Consider the following 20,665-nt stretch of genomic DNA (forward strand, 5'->3'; position numbering starts at 1 on the left):
TATTGTAGAACTTCTTTTTACGAAGTTACAATCGTCCAAAGAATTGATAACGTGTCAAGAAAATTTTCCAAATTTGTTTCGATCACAATGGCTTCCTTCCTCGCGGATCGGGATGCAAAAATGTTGGCAACCGATGGGTTTGCACGCCATTGCGTGTTCCTCGACTATTAACACTCCGATCGTTGTATCCGTTGCCGACAATTTGGGATCAAACGGCAATAACAACATAGTCGCGCTTTTCGCGTACGATCAGTCCGGCAAGGCGTAATTTCTCGGGGGAACGAAAAGCCGCGGAACTACGGATAAAGATAAGGCACGGAAGAAGATCCTGCTAGGCGTAAAAATCCCGTAGGAACCGTAATGCGTATGTTTGTCACAGGAAACTTCGTAAGCGGCCGGCTGGTTTCCGTAATGACGACTTTGCTCGCCTCGTGACGGATTCTGAATACAAATTACCCTCGGCGCCAACATAATTTTAATACGCGGGTAATTTATCACGATAGGAGGGCCGCTGTTCGCTCGAATTCATCTTTTCCATCGGTACCGGCGAAGAACTACGTCGGAGGTGGTGTTTAAACTAATTGTCCCTGCACTGTGAGAAGCAATTTCCAACCACGGCCGCGTCGGTTGTTCAAAATGTCTTCGTTCGGGTTGCGCGAAACGTCAGAAAAACCGGCTGATTCAATGTGAATAAATCTACGAGTACAAATCGCCGTGTAACGCGGCGTCTTTTTCAGACTCCTGATACGTAGAATCACAAAATGGCGCAAAAACCGCGACACACTCGATCAAGGACGCTCCGACCGATGTATACGCTTCCTTAATAAACCCTCGACATTTACAATTACCTCGATCGGCCCGCCAGACAACGATCTTTCGCGTTTCATAGTAATTTACGGCCTCGTTGAGACACACCTTTCCTTCCAGGACTAATAAACCGAATTATAGCAAAGTTATCCAAAATGTTCGCAAATTACAGCATGTGTCAGGGTGTAATTACGGATCACAAAACGGAGTTTGACCGCGTTCGACGCGGTTTTGCGAACCTTTTCGATAGACCTCCGGTTGGTATCAATTTTAACAATGCACGTGTAACTTGTCAATGTTTTGACATTTGGTTTAGGTTCTAATTGGAAAATCTTGTAAATAAAACTGCCACTCAAAAGTTTAGAGCTCCCTTCAGTTTTAAAGTGTAAAGTATATCGAATTAAAAAATTCCTTCGAAATTCGAAACTAAAATGTTAGCGTGACTTATCTTTTCGAACGAATCGTTTGTCCAGTTTTTGCTGCTTCTGTTCACTTACGTTTAGATAATTAATTCTATTCTAAGATATCGCTTCTACTGATTAGTTTCAGTATTGCATGTCATACTAATTTATCGCGTCAAAGGCGATAAAGAAAATTTTATGAGTCATCTGACACAGAAACTAAGTTGTGTCTTTGGACTCGACATTAATGTTTCGAAGCATTAAGAAAGAAGCTATGCTTATTGCTGATCGTGAAGGTAACACGAGAAAATAGAGGCTCGTGAAAACTGTTGCTCGGATATGATAACGAAATTAATTAAAATATAATTTAACGCATTGAAAGATTCTGTTCTGTTCTTAGATAACGCGATGAATGCAAATGGAATCTATATTGTTGTTTTGTATTATAGACGAAATTTATAAAACTTAATATTTACATAAAACATAAACGCAAAACTGTTGAACGGTACGAAACAACTGGAATGGATTACCTTCACAATTTACGAAAGTTCAAAGAGCTTGAAACAAGTTTCATTAGTCATGGAAGCAGGAATCTCTAACAGCACACGCGAGAATAAATTTTCTCTCCTATTATGCGTCCACGGCGATGAACCGAGTAGCTATTTTCTTTCGATAATCGATCAATAAACCGTCGCGTGTTCTCGGTATTAGATAAACAGAGAGATAGTTTTACGGAAAGTCGGGGATCATTGTGTCCGATGGTATCACGCTTCAACCGCGGAATTAAGCGAATCATTATCATCATGTCAGGTTCATTATGCGGTGGCTGCATTATCGGGACAAGATTGACTTCCTCCGCGAAAACGTTTATTCCGCGGGGAAAATAGATTGAGTTGGTCGTCGATCATGCCGGACGTGAAAATTGTTTAACTCGTTCCCTCATAAATTATTTAACATGCTACCTGTATCATCTATCAGATTTGATAGTCGTTTCCTGTGATAATAACGCGCCGCGATCGGGAACGGGGAAAAATTCACCGCGTCAAGGTGCTCGATCTGCCAGGAAATGCGTTAATACCTTCCGTCAACTCAGGGTGAATGTTTTGAGTGCCATTATGTCGATCTACGATGGATCCTAGTCACGTGTCTTCCGGAAAAGTTTAATCGTTTCACCAGTAAATGGACAATTAACAGTTAATAGACACGTATGTATTCTAAGCCAAGAAAGAATAATTTAAAAAAATTCCTCGCCATTGGATTCATGTGAGATCCATATTTTACAATCTGTATGCATATTAAGCATCGTACTTACATGCATTTAAATATTATATGCAATATATATATAAAGTTGTATAGCAACGGAATGCAATTGGAGAGGAAAATTAAATCTTCGTTTAGAAGTCAACAATCTGTTCTTTTTCCACAATCTCGACTACGGGGAATGTTTCATATTGTGCTATTTCATGCCAAGATTCGGGCAACGGCTGCCTCTATTGCAGGGTCAATCATAATTGCCGATCTTTTTTCAATTCCGCCGGCCTGTATTAGCATACTTATCTGCGTGTATTCCGTGAACGAGTCTGCCAAAACAATCGTGGATCCGCAGATTCTTGCTTCAGATACCAAAGAGGGTAGACGACCGCCCTCGTAAAATCACTGAAATTCCATGTTTATTCAATATGCCGGGATTCAGTTTCCTAGCCTTATCTACGATGAGGCGATTGGGGTGAATGATACCGTGGATCGAACAATTTTTGCTGCGATAAGCTTTCGATCTTCGCGTGCTTCTGCCTTCATGCATGATCAGATCCAGTTTCAAAGGGGTTGGTAAACTGAATTCATTAATCACGTATCAGTTTATGGGAATTTAACCAACATTTTATTAGGTCGACGAATCGTTACTCGTTTGCAACAATTTATTCTCTTAGGTCGTTCATTCGAAACACAGGTAAATAATACACGAGAGTATTCTAAAGTATAATAAAATTTGAGATTACTGAATTATCAGAAAGGGTTAAAACAGACTTTAGATTTTAGCAATTAACAGTCCAGGAGGTTACTCTTTCTATCCTGTGATATTTCTTCCATTGGATATAAAATTCTTTGGTTTCGTTAACAAATTTTCTGTATATTCTTATTAAGAAGAGACATCGCAGTAATTACTGCTAAAATGAACTTGCTTTTGAAATTATAAATAATTAGTTTGAATTTGTATGCGATGGAAAGAAGTTTGAAGAAATAATTGAATCTTTCGCGAAACCGGCGCAGGTTTTTTAAGATTAAAACGTCTTTATTATTGCAGGTTGCGACGGGGAATCCGACGAAGGTGGAAGCAAGAGGCGAAGGAGCAGGACCAACTTTAATAGTTGGCAATTGGAGGAATTGGAACGGGCATTTCTCACGAATCATTATCCCGACGTCTTTATGCGAGATTCTCTGGCTGTGAGACTCGAGCTGAAAGAGAGCCGCGTCGCCGTGAGTACATTATTTTCACATCTTTATAAACCTTTAATCGCAAATATATGAAGATAATCCTCTGGTGACGTCTAGCGAATGGCAGAACGTTAACGCTCATGACGAAAAAGAAAATTAAACTGCTAAATGAGACACTGAAGATTCTTATTTAGCAGAACTTTATATTTTTTTTTCTCTGTGAAAATGCAAAACTGTAAAGCTCGTTGGAAATGTTGCCTGACGAGTGGCACAAGATCATTGTCAGCAATGATGTTAGCTTCTTCGAAGAAAATAATGTAATTTAAATTATAAGTGTATACACTGACTTTCAAACAAATATTACAGAAAATGTAGTGTATTTATTTACCCTTATTTTGGGCCTTCTTTCGTATACAAAATATGATTATTACAGAATACAAATTTAATATCAAAGAAATAATCCCTTAAGTTTACTTCTATTAAGATCTAACAGTATATTTCGAGGCCAGAGACTTTAATAACTGCGTTTAATATAGCAGAACTTTTTTTATGTTTTTCCAGAAAATAAAACACACTGATTCGTACGGGTCATTAAGAAAGAAAAAAAAATAGAAACCCCGTAGACCGTGCAATCGTATTCAATCAACGCGTCGCGACACCGTGTAATTATCGGTCCTCGTTCCACAATCTCGCCCCGAATAGAGATGCAAACGCAAAAAATGCAGTTTTATTGCTACCTGATTTCACGTACCGTGTAGTTTTATCTGACATCCCAGATCGGTCGTTCCGATAGGCGGGAATTTATAGCGACTTCGTCGTCATTTTTCGAGGGTTGATGCCCGACAGACGTCGGGGGTGGTTCGGTCTCGGGCCTTCGGCTCTCGGGCTACTCTCACGGGGGTAGTTAGTCCATCTGCTCCGTTTTGAATGCGGTTAACTTAGGAGAAGCCGAACCTGCCCCGTTCGAATGTGTTCGAGAGTAATAAACCGAGGAAGATCTATCTCGAGACCGGTACCTTCGACTCATCGACCGTACCCATTTGAATAATGAAGGGCATTTTATTTGGACATCGTTCCCTCGCTGTGTTTCCTTTTCTGGGGAAGGGAGTGGAAGAGCTTGTAATGAAACGCAGAAAACCCAGCGTTTTCTGCGACCGACGGATTAGATGGCGTGGAATTTTAAAGCACAAGAGCGAGAAATGTAGAAAAGAAATTGTTGAATTTCGCATTTGTAAATGGTAGCGGAAAATATAATTTTCTTAGCAATTTTGGATTGCCATGCTTGACCCTTAATCTCTACTTTGTAAACTTCGTAAACTTTCACCATTATGCAATCTCGAAAGTAAATATTTGACGTTCGTTTAAAAATCTCCGATCGTTTTTTAGGTTGTTTTTCGAATTATTGACCGTGGCGTAGGCAAAGGTACACAATTCCGTGAGCAGGAGTAATTTGTCACTTGCAGGAAATCGATTCCGCGGGAAAACGTTTCAATGTTATCACGGCAAGACCTTTTTCTTTAACACGTACCGCGCACGTCTCATATTTCACGGAATAAAATAAAATTAAGTGATATTACTCTGAATTTATTCTTCCGGAAGCCCTACCGACTGATATATCAACGAACCACGCGAATGGTTTTTCGTGAAACTCGTGTGCAGTTGCATGCAACTTCGAAAGATCATGTTTTAATATCGTTTCCACGACTGGCGCTCGTTTCTTAAATAAACAGCAACGCCTCTGTTCTTAATTGACAGGTTGTATTTTTTAAACTCGTACACGGCGATTTCTTACAGTATTATTAAACCCTCGATCGTTTGATTCTTGTGTGTTTAACCGCAAACGTAGCACCGAAGCGAATACATCGTGAAATTAAATCTATTTGTTACAACACGTAGCTTATTTCCAGTAGATATGTGAAAGGATAAAGTTTGGGATTTATTGCTTGCTTCCTGAAATTTAAAAACTTCAAAGGCTAGATGCTAGTAAGATAATAGATTAGCGAAACGATAAATCTTAAACATTACGAAGGGTTATAAATTTCATTTGAGCAATAAATCATACCTTTTCAATTAAACTCGTTGTATAATATGTTAACGCACACAGTAAATTATAACTCGGTCGAAAATGTAGAGAAATTTAATTTCTACGAAGGAGTATACAAATAATACTGTGTTAATATAAATTATAAGAATTGTAATTTTTATGAAGGAGAGATCATAAATGATACTTCGTTTCTAGTATCAGAATTTTATTTCTGGTAAATTTTCCTTCTGTTGACGATTTGAAGCAATTTGGTCTCCACGAAGATCACAAGGAACATCCACTTTTTAATATTGAATAGATACAGACTTGTAACTATAAATACGTGAAATATCTACCCTTTCCGGTCTCTCGAAACCCTACAATGGACACGGAAACATGACATGATGGTGTCCTTCTATAGGTCCAACGAATGGTGGACCCTCAATTTCACGGCAGATCGAACACGAGGCCACCCTCATATTCTCTCCTTGCGATAAGATATTTATATTTATGTGCTTAGACACGCTTCAGGTGCCATGTGTCGGGGTATATTGCTCACTTTCCACAGATACAATCTCAAAATGAGCGTTTCTACGTACGAATATTATTTTAAATATAATTTACTTCATTGCAATGGAGATGTTCCAGTTATCTTGGCACTTGAGTCGTTAGGAACGTTCGTTACGAATTAAATAATTAAGGGGTAGTGCTTCGGTATCACAGAGATAAGCAATGCATGAGCAGCAGGGTACAGAGTTCAGGGATATTATTTAATAAATTATTCAAGCCCTTTGTATAAACATATTCTAAACATTAGATTGATTCATTAACATAACGATATTAAATGTATGCAAAATGATAGAAATATTAGGTTCTGCACTGATTTGGCTAAAATTTCGATTGCATCTTGTTCAATTCGTTTAGAACACGACTTAAAATTATTTCCTCGATAAAGTAAGAAACAAATAGAATAAAAATTATAAAATGAAACAAGTTTCGATCACGAAAATACAAATTTAACGAAAAGAGGGCAAAATTGTTATTTCTGGAAGATGATCTATATGGTAAAAGATGTTTACAATTTTTAGAGACCTAAAATGACACACAAAATTGTAATTGATAAAATGTTAGATTATGAAAGCTTCGAAACGCTGTTTGAAATGTGCCTAAGCAAACGACGCGAGGATCGTAGGAGGAGACGCGACACGCGAAACCAGGCGTTGAAATCACCGCGCGAGGCCGAGACAATACGCGTTTCCCAGATCGGGAGAGTCCGTACGAGCGAACGGGCACCAATCCCCTTTGTGCGACCGAAATGCGAGTGACCTTGGTGACAGGACCGATTCGGAGATAACCCGAGCTGGTGGTGACACGATGTCACGCAGCCGGTGCGTCTTCTCGAAGGGTCGGGGACGGGAATAGCCCTCAGATTAGATAGTTGATCCCCGCGTCAGATAACCTCTGCGACACACGGTTGCTAGCGGCGGCGGCTTTTAAAAAATATTGTCACGCCGAGATAAACCGATGACACGGTTCGGCACGGGTAACTGGAAGCCAAAGGAGCCCGAGACAGAAAGAGCAGATCGTCGATCGCGGAGGATTCGTCATTTTCCGTGATCGTACAATTGTAGTTTCCGTCGCGACGCAAACGCGAAAATATGTAAGTATTTTCATGTTTGATCAGTCACTTGCCAACGAAATACAGTGAAAATTGTACTATAGTTTCGATCATGGAGGTTGGGTTCTTAATTACACTAATTTTGTATAATTTTAACTGATCATGGTCTTTCCTTTTGAAGTAATTGTATAATTCGTTGTTTACTATAGTAGCTGTATTTTTAAAAATAGTAATGGAAATAAATTAAATTAAATTTTAGGAGGTATCTCAATGTTATTAATAAGCAATGTACGAGCATTAATTTCACGATCGAGAGTCTATTTATATTTTTCGATATCACAGAGAAATCTAGAATCAATTAATTTTTATTTTAATCGTCACCTAATACAAAAATGAGAGTACGTTCGCCCATACTAATTCTATTTTACGATAATTACAACTGATCTTCGTGACTCGTACGGGAAACCAATTCAACTCATATTTCAATGCGCTAAATGCATCCTGCGTGTTCCACGAGCGCCATTTTCCCGTCCACCATGGTTCCGTTTATATTCAAATGAACCGCCATGTTCAGTGCTTGTTAATCGTCGATCGTTGCACGCGTCGTTCGTGGATCTTGCGTGTCATTAACATATTTACTGAAAACCTCTGAACAACCTGTCTCCTTGTACCCGTCGCATCCTTGACGCAAGAACGAAGACGAAAACGATACACGCGAGTAATACGTAGAGGCGACAGGGGAAATGAGAGCGGAAGGACCAGGGATGCTTCTTAAAAATCAATTGATCACTATCCTAACGACGTCACTTCGAAACTGGTCCTTTTGGACCAGTCTACAAAAGTTATTAGCGATTCGTTGTGTCTTCAACACGTTGTCTGTCAAATCATTTCATAAAACATCCCATGGAAAACGTTCTAAGCTTTCTCAAAATTTATACTTTTAAAATAAGGATCGAAAGAATTAATAATCATATAAACACTGTAGTGGGAAAAGTTGGATTTTAAAATCCTAAAAATCACGAAAAAACAGTTGTCCCATATTTCCTTTCTGTCTATACATACATTATACAGATACTTTCCTTGAAAAAACAGCTTGCTCGCAACCTAACGAGTAGAAAAAAGTTGTTACACGTTCGGTGAGGGTTCATAGTAATCGGTGGAATAGCTTGTTCGTTATCAGTCGACGATAATTCCTGACGAATAGTGGTAATAATACTGAAGTTACGTTCCCCGGTCGTCAACTTAATCTATTGCAGCTGTTAACCGTTCTAACTGCTCACTCTTTCTCAGCTCTGTCAGAAATTAATATAACTATGTGTACATACCATTCGTCGGAAATTAGAATATCGCGAGTGTGAGATAATTTGTTTCTTAAAACTTATATTATTTCGACTGTGAAATCGTAGCCATTAGAAATATTACGAACGAACGTTCTGTTTGTCCGTGCGATGCGTCATATCTAAATTTATCGCTGTTCGGGATGAAAAATATGTTTAGTTTATGAACAACACTTTATCTCGAGCGGTATGTCCGAATAAAATTGAATAATGAATGCGTCACGTCTAATTACCACTGTTTGTTATTCCTAGCAATGACATTTAATCGACGATAAACTCGCGACTGTGACTTATTGCAATCATACAATGTTTTATCGATGCAGTTCCATCAAGTAGCCTGATCCAATTTCATTTACTTGCAAAAATCAAATGTTTAATCACAATAATCGTCTTATATCTAGGAAAATACAGTTGCACGACGAATCAGACTCGTTGCTAGTTGCACAATGACAGATTACGAAGCAAAAATTTGTTTATATTACACGAATCCTTTCCACGTTTCTTTTCTTTAACATCGTGGGAATTAATTTCTCCAGTTCCACAGCGATAGATTATATCGTTCGTGCGTGAGTTACGCGGTAGTTAACGTGGTAAAAAAAGGAGTGAGATTCGCGATAAAGTAACGTGCATGTTCTATTAAGCTTCGTGCGGAGTTTCATCAAACTTGGCCAGTTTCACTGAAAAATGCCCGGCTCCGCGCCCGTCAATTTGATGTTTTTCCGATTCAATCACATTACGCCTTGGAAGCAATAAGTAAAGAAGAGAAGAAAATGAAGAAATCGCACGGGCACGTGACGCGACGACGGTGTTACAAGGGTTGGAGTGGGTCTATTGATCTGTAGCTCGCGTGTGAACAGCGCCGCATACCGGCTTCCAGCCACAACTAATGTCTTCATCCTTTTCAACCACCTTTTCAACCCCTTTTGGCTCTTTCCTTCTTTCTTTCGCTGCCGGTCGCGTGGTGAAATTCACGCCAGCACTAAATCGTGCTTCACGCCACGAGCGTTCACGCGAGCGCAGGGTAAAGTGTTGAAACTCTCCATGAATCAAGACACTCCAGGGGGTCGTTGGTCCTTCCGCGTGGGGTAGGCACCTTCGTGTAATTTCGATATTTAACTGTTGCGATCGTACCACCCTTGGAAGCGGTTTCGATTATTCAAAACAAAAAGTAATTTCGCAACTATTATTTTTTAAACCAACGCATGCATCTGTCTTCAGCCAGCGATACTTGAAACACTCGCAGAAGAATAATTATAAATTTTTAACAATTTTAGAAAGTATTTAGTCTTTAAAGATAAAGCTATTCTTAAAGAAATTTATTTGTATAGAGGGTGTTCAGCCACCCCTGGGAAAAATTTTAATGGGAGACTCTAAAGACCAAAATAAGACGAGAATTAAGAATACCAATTTGTTGATTGAGGTTTCGTTACAAAGTTATTAACGTGATAAGTGATAAAAATGAATATGATTATAAAATTTTTTTAAAAATAATTTTTTTAGGACGATTTGAACACTACAGTTTTCTTGATTTCCCGATAAACCATTCCTGGGATATAAAGCGGTACAAAGGTTTGTATTTGCTTGGTTCCAGGTGTGGTTTCAGAACCGAAGGGCGAAGTGGAGGAAAAAGGAGCACACGAAGAAGGGTCCGGGCAGGCCGGCGCACAACGCTCATCCGCAGAGCTGCAGCGGAGAACCAATTCCACCGGAAGAACTAAGAAGAAAGGAGCGAGAAAGGCGGCAGAAGAAACTGCTGAAAGCTCTTGAGCGACAGCAGAGGAAATTAGCCGCAAAGGTAAGGACCCGGAGTCGTTTTTCGTAAAAGTGTCGACCATCGGGATACCGGTAACGATTATACAAAGAAAAAAAGCTACTTCAAGATATTCCCAGTAACGTTCTATTAAACTTTACGTATTAAATTACAGCTGATTGATAATAATTCAACGGTTCTAATAATATTCGTAATCAACGGCCTCAGAAATCTTATTGCTATTTAATATTTTAAGTAAACGAATGACAGTTTTTCAAGATGTACCTATCGATAGGGGTTATGAAAGGCGGAGAAATTGATTGTAACGCATGGTAAATATAAATCCACTGGATTCGACGTTATCGTCGTTCGAAAAACGTGGACCAAAGATCGCGACGTTCTGATTTTAGGGCATCACCGTCGATCTGTCGACGCTTCGAGCCGAGTGGGAGTCGCGAAGCGCCGCAGCGTCCGGCGGAAGCGCCTTGAACGGCACCCTGGGAGGTTCCTTCAGCCATTTGAGCAACAACAACGAGAGCAGCAGCGTTTCAGGGTCCGGGAACGACGCCAACGAGGAGATCGACGTCGTGGGCGGGCTAGACTCCTGCAGCGAGAGCGGCAGCGAAAGGGTGGACTCGGCCGCGGACGGTTCCATAGACGGGGAATGCTACCCCAGGCTAGCCAACAACTCCAGCGAGCAAAACGATCCGCGAAGAAGCGCGAACCAGGTCGCCGGGAACCTCCAGAATCCTAACTCGAGCCTGAGTCTGGATCACCTGAACCACCAGCAAGGGATCCATCACTACAGCCTGAGTCTTCTGGAGATCAGAAAGGAGCTGGTGAACATGAACAACGCGGGTGGAACGCATCAGACAACGAACAACGGTAGCAGCTTCGAGAGAACGTCGGTCAGGCAACAGATCAGCGAGGAGGAGGTTCAGAGCAGTAGCATAGATCTGTCCGTGAAGGGCAGGGAGGAGAGAAAGAGACTAAACCCATTCTCCATCGACAGTCTGTTGGGCAATAACAGAACCAGCACACCGGGCATCCACAACGAATGCAGAGCCTCGGCGCCCACGTTGACGAACGGAAGGGAGTCCAGCAGCCCCACGTCGCCGATCTCTGTGCCCACTTCGCCCTCCACGACGTAGTAATCCAAGGGATCGTTTTCTACGACGAAGCCTGACGATGGACGACAACGAAGTGATTGGCCAGTCACGAACACTATCGAGAACAACGAGACGGTCGTCGAGGACGAGGAGACACTTTAGAGTAGCGTAGTATTGCGGTTTCGATTGGGGGAACGAGAGTCTCTTTTGATAGTTTGCCCCGACAGACTTGGTGAATCCGGGATTCTTGATTTTTCACGAGGGGGCTCCGATTTAAGGGCAAAGTGACGCTCGAATGGTTCGATTACGGTTAGCTGATAGGCGTTTAATTGTTCCGCGTAAGATGATGATCGTTTCTTCGACGAGGAGATGGACGCGTATTTCTTGGATTTTCGAGTTCGAGGTTGCGTTTATTAACCGATGCGGCTAGTTTTCTTGGGGAGGAGCGTGTCGATGTAGCTCCCATTCAAGAGAGAGGCGATGAACTCGCTGACTGAGTAAAGGAAGGCTTATATCAGTTTCGACATATCTGCATCGAGTGCGTGAGCGATGACGAGTCTGTCCTTGCGTGTTCGATTCCCTTCTTTATCCTGATAGAAACGAGAAATGTGCAATAAACACGGACGGTTTTTTTTGTTCGTCGTACGCAACGTATGTAGTATCCGGCGATCGGATCTGGAACGTTTCGTTAGATAAGGGGAACGGTGAGACAGTTTGAACGTGCGCGTGAATGATAATGACTGCGAGAACGACAGACTGCGTGTGTATTTAATGTAAATAGCTCCGAAGTATAGACGATACGTTTTATTTAATTCACGTAGCCGATACCCCAGTGTTCGTCGAGTCGCGGATAATTAATTTAAAGCAATAGAGATTTCGTCTGGCGCACGTGTATATAGAAATAAAGATCTGGCCGAGAAGCCGAGAATAAAGACGGTTGGATCTCTTCTTTTCGCGATCGTGCATTCGCGAGGAACGTGATCGACGAGGGAATGAGAGAAAAAGAGAGGGGGGGATGTTACGAGATGCCATAAAATCTGGGATGCGAGACAGTATCTACCGTATATTCATTTCAAATATATTAATTTATTCTCAAGACTACTTGGTGGCGAACGATCAATTTCTTCCATCGCTCCATCCTTTTCCTCTTTGCGTTTACGTTAAACGATGTGGAACGCGAGTAAATTCATTAAACAATTTTTGCTCGTTTTCACTGATGATTCGTTCGATTACGTGGGAAAGTTTAATTTCATTTGCTGTCGATTATTACCCACCTAATATATGCTTAGTTTCTTTCTCTTTTTTTCTTTTTTTTATCCGATTTTTGTCCTTCTAGGTGATAGTCTGCAAAGGTGGGGTAAGTACTTATTGACGCGTCATACTGGTAGAAATTAATTAGTTCGTTTCTTATATCTCTGGATAGTAGGTTTACATCATCACAGTTGACCTATCCGCGAGTAGTTACGATTTCTTTTAATTTGATGAAATTTTATCTAAGGTTCCCTTTTTTAGGTACGTGCTTGTTAAATGATTAAAAATAATACGATTTATAGAAGTAAAAATTTCTCCTACGCCCACTTAATAGTTCACTATGATAAAAATTAATTGCAATAATAGTAAACTTTTCTATAAAATCATTATACAAGTTTTAGAAAAATTCTATTGAAAGTGTAAAAGTTTTAAAAGAGGAGATACGAATATATCATTGATTTTCAGTATTCTTCACGAATGCTTGTAAAGGGCTTCCTTGGTTCGGGTATCCTCGTCCTGTAAATATACAAAAACAGGCAATTCCTGGAATTACCGAGCAGGAATTCCAAATACTAGGCTCGCCCCGTCGAGTTTCCTGTTTCCATTGACGAAAACAATGTTCGAGGTCGCGCTGGTTTATCGAAATCGGTTCGACCTTCTAAATTCAGTCGCGCGGTGACTACGGTTAACATTACATCGAGTCGTGTTCTAACGTCGTCGTAGAGGAAACGGAAATTCAGCCGGTTATTATTTGCAATTGAAATATAGTGCGTCGTTCTAATTAACCAGAAAGTTAATGTGGCGTGTAATATTGATTGAACGTAGATATAACCCCGAAAGTCGACGAGTTGTTTATATTTGCAATAGAGTATAAAATAGTTGAAAAGTCTTCGGTTGGATAGACTTTTTATTTTCTTTTCCGGAAACGATAATTCTCTTAGAAACACAATTTTAAGTAGGTAATCGCCTTCTCCCCCACCCTAATTTAATTATTAGTATTATTAATATTCGATGAGAGATGTTTTGAAAATATTTCGACGCTGGAGAATTTTCTCTAGCATTTCAAGGCTATTCGCTTTGTAAACGATCTTTCATATCGTGTCCTACACAATATTTCGCAATTAGATCATTTACTGTGGGTTTCCCGATTGATTTAACACGGCAGCAATTTCACGAGAAAGTTTTACATTCGTCGACAACAGTATCAGTATATTGCACGCTTTATCAGATGTATATCGAGCTGTGTTATCGTGTAATTAACCGATTCTAGTTATTCTGTTCGACATTTCCGATACGTGAACATTCAACCTTGCATAAATCACGATACTGAAACGACTGGAAGCTGTAGAAAATAGGCTAGTTTATTTATTATAACATACTACTTTACAAGAAATATTAGATCAAACTTGACCAGTTATAGTTTTCGAAACACGTATGAAAAATCTCTTACACTCTGCTGTAGGTACGTTCCTTCAACATAAAAGAGTAATTCATTTTATTTGTAATTGAATATAGCTTCGTTGCCTCGGCGAAAGAAATTAATAATACCTTTAATCGCGATGTAATTGCCGATAGGTTGTTCCAATAAAAATAATCAACGCTGTTTATATTTGCGATGGAATGCAACTGCTTTGATCTAACTGTAAAGGAAATTGAAACGTGACGTTTAATCGTGTTCGAATGGCGGTGACTTGCTCTAAATCGGTGCATATAACGGAATCGCGAGGTTAATTTGCTGATTTTCTTTTGCACTTTCCTCGCCTGTCAATTTTTTCCCGTTCTTGCTCGTGCGATTTTCTCGAGCAATAGTGACGTTGGTTGAAACTCGCGAGGAAATTGTGACGAAACAGTGATGGGGAAACTGTGACTCGAAAGTTTGGTGTTCTTAAAACGAACCGAAGTCCAAGGAAGATGGCGGAGCCGATCGTTTCGGAGGACGATGATTCCGTAAGTGCAAATTACATATTTCTTTATTCTCGATAGACTTTGTGCAAAATCTACAATATTCCTAGTTTTAACGTCTGTGTTTTTAAATCTACTCAATTTCTGACTGCATACGTTACTCTATCTATTATAACTGTATCTACAATGTTGATAACATATCAGGAAACAGTTTTGCAAAGGAAATTCAGTATTTTTTATTTATAGCAAACTAGGATACAAATAAAAGCTCGTGAGTCAGACACGAAGAAAATGAAAATGAACTATCGTGCTTTGGAAAGTAGTCACGTACGTTTGCTACGCGTTTAATTGCGAGATCTATGACTAGCCTGTTGTTTCTAGAATGCTCTCAGCTTGACAGAAATTGCTAGATCTCCGTAAACTCTAACAAGGAAGTAAATCTGTCGCTCTTGACCGCACCATTGATTATGTTGTAACTCATTACAATTGATCGGATGAACGCGAGGGCATCGAACGCACCGCGGCAAACATTTACGCCGGTCGAGATCAAACGGTACGTTCGATCGGCGTTTCTATCCCTGCAAAGATTTAAATAGTCCGTGACACGCGCGTTTAATTACGCATTTATCGCCTTCAACGCGCAACGCGGCCGTAATTTATGGCGCCACGATTGCGACCGCGGTTTGTCTTTGCCGCGTCGCCATGACTGATCTAGCCAAGTTTCACCCACGAATTCGTTAAGCTCGCCATCTTAAAATCCACCCACGATTCCGTCGATCCAAAGCCTTTGTTCGTTTCATCGCGTAGGAATTAATCGGTTCGAAAGTGGTACTTTGCACCGTCGATCGTTTTGTCATACACGAATCTAGAATTTGAACTAAAATTTTTGTGAATTTTCTACTCCCCTACGTCTACAAAATTAATTAATGATACAATCCAAAAATGAAAATTAAAAGTAACATATTATAAAATTGTTCCTCATATAAAAAGCTTTTGGAATCAGCAAACTATACATATAGAAAATTGTTACTTATTTTCTGTAACTCTTACGTATAAAATCACGATTGAAAACAGCTGGTTGGCCCATTGTATTTTTATTTTATTTCTGTAACAAGAAGTCTATGGAGTAAAGTCATTATTGATTTCGTAGATGTTCTATGTCTGCTGAACAAACGGAACTACAAAGCATGGAAAATATCTAATGTAATTATATACTATAAATATAATTAGTTTATAGTTGTATAATAAATAATGTAATTTCTTGTTATTTAGCATGGATTTACAATTATTTCGGGATCCTATCCGATGCAATGAAAATGCGTGCAATAAGTGGAACTGATTAAATTGATCGCCGGCAAGCAAAAATTCATAAAGCGATGCACTATTACTTTGTTCGTTAATAAACTGCCACGAACTTTGAAATTTATTAAAATATGTAATTTTAGTTGTAATTTAAAATTCATTAGTTCGAAAACAACTCTGTAATACTGTTAACCTAAAAAGGAGAAATTAATTGGGATGAAACTGAATGGATCGTAACAGCTTAATTAGTGTAACTTCAGTTGAAGTATGATACATGAATTATACAATTTTTCAATCTTTACGGAGAACAAGAGAAATGAAAAATGATCGAGAACCGAGAAAGCTGAATAGAAAGCTGTGCTTGGTATAAATCACTTCTCTGTGTCTCATTATGTACCGCAACGGAAAACGTTACTTTTCGAAACACTAGAAATTTGATTTCATTCTTGTTACTGTGTCGCTTTTAATTATCACCGTCGATAAATCAATCGTGCAACGTTCGCGGAATAAATGAGTCTAAAAAATTTCTGAAATATTTCAAAATCCACCAAAACGAAGACAAAAGGAATAGAAAGTCACGGTGCGTGATAAAACGAGCCTGAACCGAGCGGAGAGTTTTGAACGTTTATAAATTCGCAAAATAGGAAGAGTAACGGAGTCGCGGGTGCCCTCATAAAACAAATACTCGGGACACGTATGAATTCGCGTATGAATATGCATAGAAAATGATATATCAGCTTCCCGTCGTCATATATCAAATTTACATAGAAAGCGCGATCTGTTAATTTTATATATGGCACTCTACTTTAGATTACTTTCGGGCATATTTTTATCGGGGATTTTGTTTTGCATACAACGGCGCCGAAAATCTGTATAAAAATTTCATGGCGCGCGGCACCATTATTGCCAGCGAGAAAACGGATATTTATTTAACGTCGTGGCGTCGATTATAACGGGGCAGATTTTTTTATGAATATTTATGAATTTAATTTGCAGTTCTCGATTGAAGCAATTGCAAACGCTTGCCGCGTTGTCGCGTTCTACGCGGAGAAATTAAATTGATAATGCATTTCCATTAAAAAAGAAAGCGATGGATGACGATTGCAATGTTTGGAAATTAACGACCGTTGAATTTTAAAGGGTTAAATTTCAAACGACGGTGAATGTTTGCAGAAAATTTTTGATATCTTTAATTATTCTATGCTACGAGAGATGATTTTATACGTCGATGCAATAATCAATTTGAAAGAGCTGATACATAATTTAATATATTAAATGTATTTTACTACGCTTCTATAACTTTCTAATTCTAGAAATTGCTACGTTTCAATGAGTTTTGTATAACGATAATAGCGGTTCGTGTCGATGGAATATTTTTCTGGGTTAAATATATAATCAGTCATGTTCTCAACGTATACAAAATTGTAATTACTTTCATACTACGAAGTAGAAGAGTATCCATCATGCTCAAAGAATGCGCAAAAAGAAATAATTTTCTTCATTTTCCGCTTTTTAACTGCGTGGCAAAAAAGTATCAATTATGGTTGATGATGCACAGATTGCACAGATTTATACATTGTTGCACGAATCGTATTTTATTTAAAGCCGTACACGATTGCGAGAATAATCTAAGTCCAACCAACAAGTGTAATAAGTCTTGCACTGTTTCATAATCAGCGAATGGAAACAAATAAAGTTTCTTTGAAAATTTGCATGGTTGGCGCCCATTACATTATTTTATGGCTGCACTCTGCAGTCATTGAATTAATTCTTTCATAGTGCATGAGAAACAGCAATCGTATATTTGCTTTACCCTTTGAAATATGCAAATTGTAAAATTTGCACTATAGCAATTGTTTCTCTAATTATTTCGTAATTGGTTAACGGATAGTATAATTTATTCCAATGGTTGATCTGTACACTCTTTGTTATATTAATTTATTTGTTATTATTTTATGTTTCAGTCGTAATTTCTCTTAAAATTCTCTAATTTAACATTGCTTTTCAGTCCAGTCAATAATATATAGTTTTCTCAAATAGTGTATACGTCATTATAGAGTTAAACTGCAAGTACTGGGTGACTCTAGAAACACTATACCTCGTTCATTCATTAATTTATTATTCTAATGGTTAATCAAGTGCACCGATAATTATGAAACATTTTCTGATACGTTGAGTCATCGAGAGTTGACGTCGAATCTTCGACTTATTATACTATAGTCAATGCAAAAACACACTTTGTTAAATTTGCAAGATCATATCCTCCGCTCAATCAACTCCGCCAGTGACAATTGTTTCCTTAATTGTTTCGCGGTCGACGGGTTCATCATCTTTGTTTGTCGGGATTTCATGAATTACAATGATACTATTATCATCGTCGGAGGCGGAGACGCGAAGGGTTAACTCGTTTCATTAACGCCGCACAATGGATAAGAGGTGCGTGCAACGGAAACGCGATCGAACGAGAAGGAAAGAGCAACATGCGCGAGTTATCTTTCGCGCAGACAGCAAATTGTGCTCGTCGAATGGAGTTAATTTATGGACAAGGTTTCGTTTTATCTCTCGTACGGTCGATCGTGAACTTTTCTTTTCTGTAACAACATATAAATCGCGGAAGCGCCGTCGTTAAAACGGTGTGTCGGAGTCGCGCGCCGCTTCCACATCGGACAATGAGACGACCATAAATCACGCACGGCGCGCGATTACGCGCTTCTGTAAATTTCTGTCGGTGGAAAACTATATTTATATTTATGAAACGTATTCTTAATTCCCTTGAAATGGTAGGGTAGTCGGTTACGCGTAATACGGTGGATAGGTAATTACGATCAAACAAGATTGCAATGAGCAGTTCCAACAAAATTAGAATTCTATTTTGCGAGTCAGAGCATGGAAAAAATTTAATTTATATAATAGATGACTAATACGACCGACGAGTAGGAATTTATCTCTGACGTTCCTCTGTCGAACAGTTTAACTTTTATTTCACCATTTTAACATATTTTATTATTGAAATTTTTATTTCGATCTAACGAATATCTTTCGTAATAGTTCTTTTCATATTTTTTTTCAAAATTAAAGTGCACAGGAATTAATTTCATATAAAATACAATTCTAGAAATTGGGAGTTTTCTTTGTCGTTCCAGGCAATAAACAGTTTAAAGTAACGAGAAGAAAATGGCGACTTTAAACACGGTTCGCGGAAACGTGGACACTTGTTGAAGCCAGGATTCGTTCTTTGTTAATATTTCAGGCGACAGAGCGGTAGAATAATAATGATATAGTCTTGACACACGCACTGTCGTCGTCGCGTGGCGAACAATGACTGGCGTATAAATCATAGACGAGGTTCGCCATTGCGTGTATTATTATCATTCAGGAACAATTTGTACACAACGGTGTGCTCGGAACGTCGCAAAAATGCGCTCGTTGAAAGCTCCGTTCTCATAAAATAAATACGATCTCATTAATTTCGAGCGCACGAGGGTGGTGAAGCGGAGAACATGTTCTTACGCTTGCATCTCGTACGTGAAAATAGCGAAAAATAGAATGGCTTCCAATAGATAATAATTCTTTAAGTACATTTTCAACAAAATTGTATTCCACACTTGACACATTCTTTATCAGTGGGTTATTAGACGTAATCAAAATGTTAGTTTCTGAAACGAAGAAAACGGTCATAGGGTAAATAAATTCATACGTTCTTCAGAGAAAAGTTAGATTTTATGAGTTTATTCATATTCAATTGGTTATTTCCAAAACATTAATTTTTATATGATTTCTGATTTTCTAGTATATTTCGTAGACGATAAGATAGGCGAAACGACCCAAAACGTGGTGGGATAAGTCCGTCCAATAATTCGTGTACGCGATATTGTTCACTCACACGTGTGTACACGTCCATGCAGTACATTGAACCAAACAACAAAGGACTATTGTACGCAACGCCGGGACATGGTTAATGGCTCAAACCCTCAGCTGGTTAAGGACTCAATTACTGGCCAATCCTCGAATCTGCTACCTCCTCTTTCTCAGTCTTTTTCTACCTCAGCGTCCTAATTTTCTTCTTGTTTCCTGTTGCGTGCAACATGGACCTTCCATAAACTTTACAACATTGTATTGGATATCATGGATCACGAGTTCGGGGTACTTTGCATTTCGCTACGGCATTTTGTGGATGAAAGACTGGTTTGTAGAAATTACTGGGTAGAAGAGTGTTTTGGATACCACGTCGGCGGTAGTGACTCTCAATTTTTGGAGTAGTTAGGGCATTTGACGATGGGAAAAAGATTTTTGCCTTTTGAAGCGTTTCTGCCGTCCTATGACAAAATTCTGTATAGTTTGTGTACGTTCACTTCATTAAACGTCTTTTATGACGAAGATAAAAATATGCATAGTAAAAGAAAGTAATCACCTTTATTTAATTTGTATTTTGAAAAAAAAAATGCAGAGTTCTATATGAATTTATTAGTTTCGTGATGTGTGTAGTTTCTTGTCAATTACACGTGGTATGTAATGCTGGAATTTTAATTGTCTTTGTTAAATTGTACTTGGCGAAAGATTAATCTGATTTGAGATTTGTACTTTTAATGAAGCATGTGGAAACCGTTGATTATAATTAGCATCGCTTGGATTCTTTGATTTGTAAAAGCATTTTTGAGCAAATTGGAATGTAAATTCAAAGATTTTGTTGAAAGATGTAAGGTCTTGTCCTTGGTTTCAACGACTTGTACTA

The 20,665-nt window shown here is 38.9% G+C and overlaps 1 protein-coding gene across 1 annotated transcript in view; it reads left to right on the forward strand.

Annotated features, from left to right (window-relative positions):
• The window catches only part of LOC122396764 (protein zerknuellt 1-like), a 43,987-nt gene extending 32,225 nt beyond the window's left edge, over positions 1 to 11,762 (forward strand). The window contains exons 2-4 of the mRNA XM_043395419.1: positions 3,511 to 3,683; positions 10,211 to 10,414; positions 10,780 to 11,762. Of these exons, the coding sequence (XP_043251354.1) occupies positions 3,511 to 3,683; positions 10,211 to 10,414; positions 10,780 to 11,520 (1,118 nt within the window). The 3' untranslated portion in view covers positions 11,521 to 11,762. The remainder of the gene's footprint in view (positions 1 to 3,510; positions 3,684 to 10,210; positions 10,415 to 10,779) is intronic.
• Positions 11,763 to 20,665: the final 8,903 nt, after the last annotated feature.

This window comes from Colletes gigas, unplaced genomic scaffold (assembly GCF_013123115.1).
Source record: "Colletes gigas isolate AHSC1104 unplaced genomic scaffold, ASM1312311v1 Colletes_gigas_Sc00008, whole genome shotgun sequence".
Taxonomy (NCBI): domain Eukaryota; kingdom Metazoa; phylum Arthropoda; class Insecta; order Hymenoptera; family Colletidae; genus Colletes; species Colletes gigas.